The following is a 12,823-nucleotide window of genomic DNA, read 5'->3' on the forward strand; positions in this document are numbered from 1 at the left end:
CTATTGATCACTTATACACACAACATTTCCCAGTTCCACCATCCATCCATCCCTCCATGACCACTCCTGGGTGTTGAGTGGGTCACGTAGTGCAGAGGTGGGTTTTTTCTCAGGCAGCTGTGCGTCAGAGTTCAGTTGTGAAATGTGATATGTGTTGAGTGTGTGAGACGCTGAGAGCACTTTACAGCATAAAGCTTTGTCCTTGACAAGTGGCCTCACAGAGATGAGGGGAAAGGAGAGACACGCTGGGCTGACGCATGCTGGGAGGACACCTTGACTTTGCTTCATCATTCAGATGTTATGGAGGTTGGACTGGCTGCTGATGATGGAGTTAACAGTAGCTTGGCAGCTACAGGAGTCACAATGTTACCAAGTTTCAGGTCCCATCTATTCTGCTTGTGACCTGTGTCACAAACAGGGTGGAACAGCCCGACTCCATGATGCCCTCATTCCTGTACCAAAGAAGCATTTCTGCACAAAACCCAAAACTTCCACAAAATTCACAATCTTTTACATAGTAGGTATATTTTGTTGCGTACAGGCAGACCAAGGTTAGATATTTCCCTCCTCCGAGTGCTTATGCAAAACTCGAGTTTCTGGAGGTTTCAGCAAGTTCAATCTAAGACTTTTTTAGGACATTCATGAATGAAATTAATGACCTATGTCAAGTATGACAGATGTGAAGCAAATTAGAAAGTCCCTGAATTACTTATACTTCTTCATAATTGAAGATAAGATGAAGTAGAAAAGTAGAGAATAACCCTCAAAACTGCAGGATATCAGTAGGTATCTCTAGTCTTTGCCCCGAGTTTAGCTGACTGTACAGAGATCCATTCTGACCAGGGTGTTTATAGACTCAGTTATCACATAAATATTGGTCTTATTTGTAGTTTAATTACAGTTAACTAATATTTGCATTGCTGAGAAAGAACTACAACAGATGGAGACAGTGTAAAATGAATGTTAACATGATTAAAATCTCCCTCAACATATGCAAGATCTACCTTGCATATGTTGTACCTAATATTTTAATGTATTTAGGACTTTTCAAGGCCTAAAATTCTGATTATAAATCTGGACTTTATTTTTAAAGAAACCCAAATTCAACATCTGCAGGCTCTAACTTATTCCTCATGTGATATGTGAGTGATGTCTTTTTATACTGTGTGAGGCAAGATGGTAAAGATGTCAAACGTCTCCATTCTAATTAGAGAACAGCTACATCCCAGTTATTGTTGCTGTCTGATGCCATTTCTGATGCTTTTCCTTTAAGGGCATGAAAGGAAATCAGGTTATATTCTCAGGTGAGAAAACACACACACACCCTTCAACCTTCTCTTTCACATTCAGTGTGTGGATATACCTTTAATTTCTCAACAGCTGTCATATCATTAAGGTGATATATCATACAAAAAATAATAATAAAGCATAAAATTCTCAATTCCAATCTCATGCATGTCCTAGAATATGAAGTGTCAGTATGTGTGTTGCCATGAAAATCATCTGAAAACCTACAGTCTAATCAGCTCACCATTTATGCCCCCTCAAAGATTATCTCCGTTTCATTACATTGTCACTCAGCCAGCTTTGTTTGGCTGAGCCGATATTTTCCTTTGAACATCAACGGCACCTTTTGTCTGAAACGGCGGCAACGTTTCCAGCCATGATCAGATATCGCTTCTGCTATTTTTACTTCTAGATGTGGCGCTGGCCCAGAAAAATAAGATCTGAGTTGATTAGTGAAGCCTGCAAGAGCCGTTGTGGTGCATCTAAAAGGAGTCCTTCATTTCATCATACACTATGGAGTTGAAATGTGCAGATATAACTAAATAACCTGTTAAGAATACTGTCTACTTCTTTGAACCATGGAATGAATAAGGAGGCATTTTGAGAAAAACATTGTATCTTTATTTTTAGGCAACTGAGAAGTGCTTAGTCACTGCAAGAAGGTAAAAATCGAGAGTATGTTGGGACCCGATGTTGTGGAAAAGCCCCGAAACTCATCCCTCCACATTTCTCCTTCCAGTCTATCAGTCATTTCCTCTTCAAACTTCTTCAGAAAAAGTTCTAATGAATGAGCATTGTGTCAGAAAGCATCCTGACAGCCTGGAAGTGATGGGATCGATGATTGGGTGGGATGTAGCAGAGGCGGGTCAGCGCTCTGCGGTTATCCCAGCAGGACACGCACACACACACCCATACACACGGCTTAAAATTAACACAGTTCACATGTGATTCAGTAAGTCTTGGTCATACACACTATCTCTCTCCACACACCAGAATATGACCTAAGTGTCCATTGTAAGAGGTACTTTACACTGAGCGAAGTCTTAACATTCCCATCCAGTGGGAACACTCCCTCCCATCAACCCACCAGTCACTTAATCAGGCAGGTTCACTGAGTGTGAAGGCCTCCAGCAGCTCTGTCAGCTCCAACCAGCCTGAGGGCCAGGGGGCGGGCCGAGGCGCGGCTCAATCAATGCGCTGATGTCCGAGGGAGCCAAAACCAGTTGAGACCCCGGAGCCTGCAGCCCTCTCCTGCTGCTCTCTGTCAATTCCATTCATCTCCCTCCGCTGACTCGCCCTCACCGATCACTCAGCTGAAGAAATAAGTGGATTCTTTCACCTGCTCGAGGTCAAAATCACCTGGAGAGAAAAAGAGGCAAGGTGTCAGAGCAGGTTTACATCGGTGGTTCGCAGTTACACAAAGTACATCTCTTGTAGAGCAGAACATTACTAGACCGTCAGAAGGGTTACAACACAGCTAGTTCAGCATGAGCAAACTAGAAATACTGCATGGCGTTAATGCTGTTTCGACATATTTTTTTTATTTCCCAGACTCATATGAGGTCAGCAGGACCTTTGACAACTCAAATGTTATCATTTAATGTTCAAGACACCAAAATAAATACATGATTTTTGAGGCCACTGTGACCTTGATCCTTGACCTTTGACTTTCTAAATCTCATCAGTTATTCTTTAAGTCAAAGTTAACATTTCTGCCAAATCTGGCTGTGTTCCCTGAAGGTGTTCCTAAGATGTAGTGCTCACAAGAACAGGTCACCTTGACCTTTTACAATCAGTTTAAGACCAAAAACATGTTTTGTAAGGTTCCAGTGACAGTGACCACCACATGTCAAGCAGTTCCTTCGTGAGTCCAAGGGAACATTTGTATCAAATCGGAAGAAGTTGCCTCAAGGCACTCTTGAGATATTCTGGAGAAAGGGACCACAGACAACTCATTAACATGATGTCTACGCTCACTGGTTGTCGTGGGTGCAGAGACGGGGACCCTCCTATTGAAGAAATAATGGTGCAGAGATGAGGAACATGTCCCTGCTTTATCCCTTCAGGGATAATGATGCTAACATGCTGGTAGTAGACTGGTATAGGTTCTTAGCATGCTGCACACAAAGTACACCTTGAGGCTGATCAGAACAGAATATCATTAGTTTACTCGTTTGGAAAAACTGAAATTTTGACCAGATTTAATTAGATTCATGCTGCAGGGAACATGACTATATTTAATGTATATTCAATACAGTAGGTTTATTTATTCTGATAAATTTGAACAATCACTGCTTTATTGTTCATCCTTCATGTGATTAATGATTAATGAAGGAATTTGCTTGGACTTTTGTTCTGTCGTATTCTGAGTCTGGTGCGAGGAGACAGAGCTACAATCTACAAAAGAAAAACCGAGCTTGAAAGCAGCAGCTCGAAACTTCAGTCTACTTGATAAAACAGATTTCTGTAGTTTGTTTTCTTTCTTGTATTCTTCAGAATTTACTTTGTCAAAGAACATTATGTAGTCATGGCAAAAGACAGAATGGTCCCATGATTACAAAACTGCCTCTAGTCTCCTTTGTTGAATTAAATGCCACAAAATAAAAATGTTAGAGGAAGGACATGAGCACACTGATCTGATACATTCACCATCTCTCATTAACTGCCACTGTACTATCTTCTTCATCATCATCATCATCATCAAACAATAACATCTGTTGAGTTATTCAGTGTCGTCCACCTTAGCTCTCTGCTCATATCTGCTCCTGATTCATGTGATCTCCTGCTGGATACAAACTAAAACCGAATCACTGTAATAAATTCAGGATCCTTCATAGTGAAGATTATAATGGATTTTAGCCTAGACGCACACGCCCCTCAGGAGCACACCTGACTGATCTCTGCCACCTAAGCTGATTATGCAGAGGAGGGCCACAATTAACAGTAATGAAATTATACAACCAGCTGTCGGAGCCCAGCTGACACTGAAGTGTTCAGATGGAGTGAGAGGTCACAAAACAACAAAGCTTTCACCTAATGCACAGAGAGAGACACGCTGCTTCTGTTCAGTCGTTCCACCCCGAACAACAAGAGAGAGACACTTGCACTGGCAACAAACCACTGAATTCTATTCAGGTCATCTTTGAGTCTAATTCTTGATATATTGAGTTCAAAACAAAGCAAGGTCAAACAACCTTGACCTTTTAACCTTTGACCACCAAAATCTAATCAGGTCATCCTTGAGTCCAGGTGAATATTTGAACCAAATTTGAAGAAATTCCCTCAATAGTTTCTTGAGATATTGCGTTCTTTACAGAATATCACTTTTGATTGTCGCTATAATCAGATCTACCTACAGGTATCACAGGACTTTCTCATTTTATATTATTTAGGTTATTCATGGTGGTGACAGTGTTGCTTGTAATTAATGAATCTTCCAGATGAACGCTCTCGTAGCTGAACAGGAAAACCCAGAGTTAACTGAGCAGGCTGACAACCTCCAGACTTCAGGTTATTCATTATGGTCAGTGTTAGGTTCAGTGAAACCTTGAGACAACAGGATTCCTGGGTATGTTGAACCTGCTTTGTAGCACAGGCCTCAGGTGTTAAGGAGCCAGACAGGTGTACACACACTGACCTGTCTGGGGAACTTTGCCCAGAAGCAGCAGCAGCCTCCTGTACTCCTGGTACTTCTTGTTCTTGGCCTCAGTCCTGCAACAAAGGAGGAGAATAGAAGTTTAAAACTTTATTGACTCTCAGGAGAAAATGTTTCAGTCTTTATAGAAGTAGTTGAAGAGAATTGGACTTTAAAATATTTCTTAGCCCTCAATCAAGTAACTTTCAACTTCACTGGGTTGTTCACACTTGGAGGTCACATTAAAGCTGCTTTCAGACATGCACTGACGCTTCTAACACGCGACTGATGCGAAAATGAAAAGAAGTGGAGCGATAGAGTACACCAACAAAGATGTCAAGCGGGTTAGTGGTGATAAGAGCTGACGCCAATGTCTGTGAGTTGGAAAGAAAATCATGTTAGGGTGCTGACTGGATTCAACGACTCCAAAGTGTCAATTTAACCTTTCGACTTCGAATGTCCTTTGAATGCACCATATATGAGTAGTAGTGGTAGGTGTACACACATGTTCTATATTTACTGACAGGTTTAACGCATCCTTTTGTCACTGAGGTGGTTCTTTAAGAAGAATTTGCAATCATCAAAAAATTACCGTACACATTGCAGGAGTACAAGAGTGAGGGAAGCCTGGTGTATTCACAGCTTCAAATCTGTCTGACTTTGTAATAGAGCCATGTGTCCACACATACTTTATCTAAATGCCAAACATAATCATTGTTTTAATTTACACACAGGCAGAGGATTAAATCATGATTGGATTAAAGGACCCCTGCAGACATATTTTTAATTATGGGACCTAATGTGTTGATTAAAAATGTGTCTCTCATGTTCCTTTTCTTAATAAAATGGAATCCCCTTGTTAAACCTGTTAAGAGCACAATTTCACGATTTTACCTTTTCGAAAAATCCAGAAACTATAAATATATATAAAGATGTACTACTGAGTATAAGAGCTAATATCCAATTCAATAAGTTTACACATGATAATTGTTCAAGTTATATAATGGACCACAATGTCCGCAAATCACAAAATCCTATTAAGCATGTGAGAACGAATAAAGTTTCACTGTCAGTAGATAAAGTGCCAAACACTGAAGCGACGTAATAAGCAAAACTCATTTGCATCGACTGAGCTGTTACTTTAACAATATTCTTGAATAAAATGGAGCTGATGGCAAGAAATCTGTTTAGTTTCATATTGTGACAGATGTCTCTGTGATCCCACATGTCCCTTTTTTCTGGTGTAAAAGAGAATAAGTATACTGGCGAATTTTAGGAGAGAGTAATGTGTGTGAGAGAGTGAGAGACAGAGAACAGGGGCTCCTGTAGAGTTCATGCAGTAGAGAAGGTGTCCAATTATCCCGAAGAGAGAAAAACACAGTTAGATGATGAGCATAACCCAGCCTGAGGCCATTAACACAGACACACGGAGAGAAGGGGAGAAAATCCTTTTATGTCCGATGCTTGAGACAACAAGAGGAAAATCTCTGCTACGCTAATATAACTTTTATAGTCAAACAATCTGAGCTCTTCTGTTTGGACTGTTTTATAATGTTTGTTCATGCGGGAATCGCATGTCCATTGTACGATAGCCTCTGTCAATACCATAAAAGTTCATACAGATCACAGTGTAGCATTAACATACACAGTGACTGATGGCAATGATGGCTCATTGTATAAGAACGATCCAAACAGAGCCAGAGGGACAGACTGCAGGTGGGGGGGACAACGTGTAAAAGATATGTACATGGAACTATTTTATAATATCTGAATTAATATATAGACATACAGAAACTCGATGATGAACAGGAGATGCTACAAAATGAACCATAGGACTGGTAGACGAGCACAGCGTTGCTCCTGAGACTTGTGTAAGTGCGACTGTGTGTGCATGTGTGTGTGAAATCCAATGTGTGTGTGTGAACTCACTGGACCCGATTGCAGTACTTCTGTAGCAGGAAGTTGGACAGGTCCTCCAGGATTGGCTGGCTGTGCAGGGCGACAAACTGCTCCCTACAGACCTGACAGGAGGCAGAGAAGAAAAGTTTGTACCCCTAGTTACTTTGATCATCTCAGACTATTCTGGTGTCTGATGACCAGCTAAGAAAGAGAAAACGACATGAGAGAGTCCAACTGTCCTGGGAAAGATAAGTGCTAATACGTTCTGTACCAGCTACACGATCAGGATCTATAGTGAAGTTTCCCCCATTAGCAACCACTCAAAGATGAGCACTGAGCAGGGGATAGATACATGTTGCTACAATGTAAGAAGAGCTCATATATATATGGACATTTTTAAAAGTTGTCATTAATTTTGGTCTAAAAGAGATAAAAGACTATAGACAAATCTTCACCTCTGCCTACTTCGGTACAACTAACAGGGAGTTTGAATGTTTTCCAATCAGTAGTTTTGTGCTTTGTGCAGTTCGAGGAACAACAACTCCTCCAGCTGCTCAGGAACTGGATCACTCTCAGAGGATAGAGGGTTGGATGAGTAACCATTAAAATAAGATGCCTCCTGTGCTTTTTAAAGATTTATTTATTACCCTCTGCTGATTCAAGTAGCTGTGTAATTTTGGAGGCGTACACTCATACACATCAAGAGAATAAGAGAGAAAATAAATGTACCTATAAAGGGAACTGCTTCATTGGTTGTAACTCCTCTGAGATTGGGTGAAGACATAACATGGTTACAGTGCTCTGAAGCTACTTCCACAGAAAATTGGGGCTTTATGGTAATTCGGTCCATTTAATTTGGCGCCGCGTCTCAGTCTAGGCCTGCTGACAAGCTAGTTTCAGCAGGCAGCGGCAGACAGTCATTTATCCGACGTGACAGGCTCTGTGTGATGGTGCTACCTGCAGCCTGGTAATGTGTGAGGCCGGGGAGGGAGAAAGTTTGTTTTACCTTAATAGAAGCTACACAAATGATCCACTTGAAAAAGTGCTACAATGAGATCAGTGTTACAATCATTCTTCTGTTGCTAAAAATAAATGGAGAAGCCTGGATCGGATTAACAAAAATGTGCAATGACACCTTTAGCTTCAATTAATCAGCAAAAAGAGGAGATACAAACCCCCAATGATATGTGATCTGACCAGATGGATATGGCTGTGGGGGGATGATGGTAAGGACAAGGAACGGTGAAACAAAGTGGAGAGGGGGGAGTGAAAAAAGGCTGTTCTATGATTCAATACCTTGTTCATGGTGTCCACGGTGAGGGCATGGGTCCAGAAACAGTCGTGAACCGAGACGAATGTCAGACCAGCGCTGGGATCGAACACAGAGGGAGAAGGTTTAAGAACGAGTAGACTGTACTGAAGACAACATTTGCTAAAACCTGTAAAGAACCTGAGTCTGTAAAAATGAGCTCACTGTGTTTAAAGCATATCATACCATATCTATCTGTGATAATTGCCTTTCAGATAACAGGGGACTTTAAGTAATGCATCAATCTGAGGTCTCACATCACAAACTGTCTTTAGAAAAAGTGACTCTTGGTTGAACACATTTGTGTAACAAGTGCAGCATGCTAACTGATACCTGTAGCAGTGGAGAGAAGTCAGCATCATGTGTGTGGAGTCCAGAGAGTGGATGAAGTTTGGCGGGAAGGCGTTCTTCTGTTTGACCGTGTCCGGCCGCCTGTGAAGGGACAGAAAACAAAGAAAATAAAACTATTGTGGTCATATCATTCATTCTAATAGACACATAATGTGCTGTCAGCCAAGTTTCCTGAAGTCTGAAGTGGCCTCATTATGTGCTGATAATTCACAGGGAAACAGTTAATAGTTCGGTTTGAGAACTGGTTTGTGGACCAATTGGAAGAAAGAAGTTCACATAGCATACATCACATAAAATACAAAAAAGAAAGCAAGTCTGATAATGTTACGGTTAATATACCCAGATAAAGAGTTTTCTTTTTTCCTAAGAAGTGTGGTGGTCCTCTACTTCTCCTCATTACACATATTATTTTCATACTATTGCGTTATTCTCTGTTATTCAGAATTTCCTTTTGGATTAAGTTTTATTTCATCATATCTCATCATATCTTAACTTACCAGCTACACATAGTGTTTATTTATTATTTTCTTTGGCAACATCAAAGTAACAATGAAATGGAAGCTCAAGCTTTTTCATCAACCATATTGTGATAAATTAAAAAGTAAAATGAATATGCTCGTTGGGGAATTATTGAGATGGATTTAAATCAAATCCTTTCATGTAACTGGATAAAAAAAGTGGCTGTGAATAAACAAATAAACTGTGATATGGAGCTGTCGAGGTCAAAACATCCGCGGGTGTACCTTTAATTTTCAGGTCAGTGGTTAATGGTGAATCTTGATTACACTCTGTGTTGTTATTTTGGATCTTTCATTATAAAACAAATCAAATGTAATTACACGAGCAGGAAAAGCACAAATGTAATACCAGTATTATTAACAGCTGCACCATGAAGTTGCATCCGTTTTCCCTGCATTCAGTCAGAAAGCTCGCCGTGCTGGGATTTCAACATCAATATGTATCTTCTACTATGTGACCTCTGGGCGACTCGCATCTTCTAAACAACAGTCAATATGAGAAGTGTAGATGTGATATTAAAGGAATATTACAAGGTAATATAAATGCAGTGTTGTTGCTGCTGATGGAGCTGGCAGTAAAAGAAGCATCCTGCCAATCTGCATTCCCATATTCCCATTACACTGAGCCTGTGCCATTCAAATCCTCTGGGCTGCCACAGAGCAGAACGCTGCTCTAATGGAAATGCAGACGGAGCGGAGAGAGCTCGGGCCAAGCTAAAACACACATACGCACCATGCACACGCACACACACACACCATGCATACACACACCCACACAGTGCCTGTCTTTCAGTCTTGTTTGCTTCGAAAAGTTAGATTTTTTCACGTCAGGGTGCTTTTAGCGCTGCTGCATTGGGCTTTAGATGAACAAAAACAAGATTCCTGAAAATATATTTGCAAGCACACTCGGCTAGAGATGCTTTCAACAACACTGTCTTTCCCCACTTTTCTTTGCCTTTGTCTCACACAGACACACCAAGCAACATGTCACCTTCAAATCCCATGGGCCCAACAGACTAGCAAGGTGCACAGTCAGTTCTCTAAGGGTTCGCAACCACAAGCTCTCTGAAGCGTCACTGTTCTCTAGCCTCTAAGCAGAGTGATGTTTCACTTTATATAACAAGTAATACTAAAAGCTATGTACTATGTTTATTTTAATTACAGCAGGTCAAATTGTGGCTGCTTCCATTTGTGTGTCTCTGAGGAAAGAAGAAAATCAGCCATGGCTATTGTAAATGGTCATTATTTATATAGCGCTTTTCTAGTCTTGATGACCACTCAGTGCTTTACATTACAGTTTGCCATTCACCCATTCAGACACACATTCATAAAGTGCATCTATTAGCAGCACTGTATTTTTCTACAGTATGGGGGCCATTCAGGGTTCAGCATCTTGCCCAAGGACCAAGGCATTCAGATGGGGAAAACTGGGATTGAACTGCCAACCTTCTGGTTAGGGGACGACCGCTCTACCCCTCGGCCACAGCTGCCCGATTGTGTTAAATTTAGCTCAGATTGTTGCCATCGATACGTTCTCTGACAACAAATTTTACATTTCAGACAGGTCGGCCTCTGTGAGAGTCACCCCCCCGTCCTCCCTCTCCTTCTCATCCACTGTAAAATCCCCTATCCCTCGTTGCACGTTACTGGCTGGCAGTTCAGTATTCACGCTGCTGGTCCTGTGGCACTGTGGATGTCAGATTGAAGAGGACGGCTGATAGTCCCTGTCATCTCTGTTTCCTGTCACTCATTCTGTCTTTTTTTGTTCTCTACGACAGAGGTGAGCCTCTGTCGACCTGACTTAGTCTCCTCTTTTAAATCTGTCTTGCCTCACTATGATTAGCAGGCGTCTACAGATGACACAAGTAATGAGATATTCAGGAAACCACAGGAGGTGCATACACTGATGATCTGGTGTAAAAAAAGAAGAAGTGAATTGTGAAATGTGTTGACTCACATTACATGTTAAATCTCAACCCGCTCTGATGAACCTATTGGCAATAAAGGGTGTAACTCTATAATTTCTGTCATTTGCGATACATTAACTAGTCTGCAATAACACAAATGCCTATTTAACTGTCAGTCATTGATGATTGTTTCTTTATTTTCATGTCCACACAGAAGTGTCCAATTCTCATGGGTTTATAAGACACCACAAATAAAGCTATAGTGGTTCTTCAACTATTAAACAAAAAATTCAGCCTTCTTTCCCAAGCCTTGCAAACAAAATCTGCTGAAATAAAACTTCTCTTCCATATAATAATCCAACCAAAAGAAATCAGCATAAATGGAGGACATCCCGTACATCCTTGTAAAAAGGAAAACAAAACATAAAATAATCCTCATTCTCAATTTTACCAAGCTCACATATAGAGCACAGCCTGTGTTGCTCTGGAGTGACATTAAACCTGCCGTCACCAATAAAATCTTTTAATCTAAATATCTAAATTACTGCAAAGCTGTAACTGAACCCATTATTAATTTAGTGTTACACATATTTAATATACAAAGTATTTCTCATTCTCAGAGAATACTTGAATTCATTTTTCACTCATTCCTACATGGTCGACAAAATTATGATATCAGTATAGCTTTATTGGCCTGCCCCTAATTCCTATCTAAACTCTTTCCTGTTAGCAAAACCTCAGTTTAACGTCACACAACTGGAAGTGTGAAACTATGCTTTCAAAAGTTTTGAAACTTTTCAGATCGCATTTGCTTATTTGTGATAAATGCAAAGTTACATCCGACCTTGAGAAGGCAATTAGCGAAAATGTCCACTGGAGAAAGCTTTTTGTGCGGCTGAAGTTCCTGAGAATTAAGCTAATTGCCTCAGGAGAGCTCCACTTTCTACATTCATCCTCCTCTAAAAGCCAAACACAAAGTTATCGAATGGTCTGAAGCTACTTTTTCTAAAACTTGTGACTCAAATAAATGAAAAATGAAAGGCCTGCTGTAAAAGCACTATTCTCTCCCAGCAGCCTTTCTGTTTCATTACATCAGAATAACGCGTGACAGTTATTGGTGACAGTTCAACTCAAAATGTCAATGACTGCCCACGAGAGAGTGAAGTGGTATTGTTGAATCTCCTGTGGGTCATTATTAGTGTGAGAATACAGATGCAGATAGAAACAGACGGGTGCCAAAAGGACTCACTCTTTGATGTCATAGTTGATTTTGAGGTTGATATGTTGCATGCTACTCTTCATCTGTAGAGAAAAAACAGAGACAAAGAAAACAGAGGGTTAATCCACAAGTAAATCCAGTTCCAGACATAAATAATGTTTGATATGTCTTACAAAATGTATGATATACTGTATCTGACGCACACAAACCCAAAGATTATGACGATTGCTTAGATACATTGCGTAAAGCAGGAACTGTACTAAATCTGAATTTTTTTGGCGGATGGTTGTGTTTTAATTAGTTCAATTTCCAAACAAGGCCTTAAATTACACAGCAAATAAAAGGAATTCCCAACTACAGGTGTTATTATTCATTGCTAAAGATGCACTTTGCATTTAGCAGATTACTAAATGTAACTCTATAAAACCACAGCTGACATGAGTCCCCAAATAAATGTATCACATTAAAAGTATTCTTATGTCATGACTGACTTATAATTATCATGGTGGATTCTCAGCCTACCTACTGAGAACTAATGAAAAGGAAATTAATTTACTATCAAATCATGCTTGGATAACCAAAGAATAACATCCATCCTCCTATCCATCCATCCATGTTACATCTACCAGATGCTTATTTAGGTCAGTGACCACAGGGAGCCAGGTGTCACTGAAACGCAACGCAGGAGACTTGAACCCT

The 12,823-nt window shown here is 40.4% G+C and overlaps 1 protein-coding gene across 1 annotated transcript in view; it reads right to left on the minus strand.

The window, feature by feature from the left end:
- Window positions 1–1,911: 1,911 nt before the first annotated feature.
- Window positions 1,912–12,823, minus strand: part of polrmt (polymerase (RNA) mitochondrial (DNA directed)) — a 44,015-nt gene continuing 33,103 nt past the window's right edge. Inside the window, exons 16-21 of the mRNA XM_061078001.1 lie at window positions 12,155–12,207; window positions 8,463–8,561; window positions 8,117–8,189; window positions 6,851–6,942; window positions 4,925–4,998; window positions 1,912–2,646 (exon numbers count right to left, since the gene is read on the minus strand). Coding sequence (XP_060933984.1) covers window positions 2,597–2,646; window positions 4,925–4,998; window positions 6,851–6,942; window positions 8,117–8,189; window positions 8,463–8,561; window positions 12,155–12,207 — 441 coding nt within the window. The 3' untranslated portion in view covers window positions 1,912–2,596. The remainder of the gene's footprint in view (window positions 2,647–4,924; window positions 4,999–6,850; window positions 6,943–8,116; window positions 8,190–8,462; window positions 8,562–12,154; window positions 12,208–12,823) is intronic.

Source organism: Limanda limanda, chromosome 9, assembly GCF_963576545.1.
Source record: "Limanda limanda chromosome 9, fLimLim1.1, whole genome shotgun sequence".
Lineage (NCBI taxonomy): Eukaryota > Metazoa > Chordata > Actinopteri > Pleuronectiformes > Pleuronectidae > Limanda > Limanda limanda.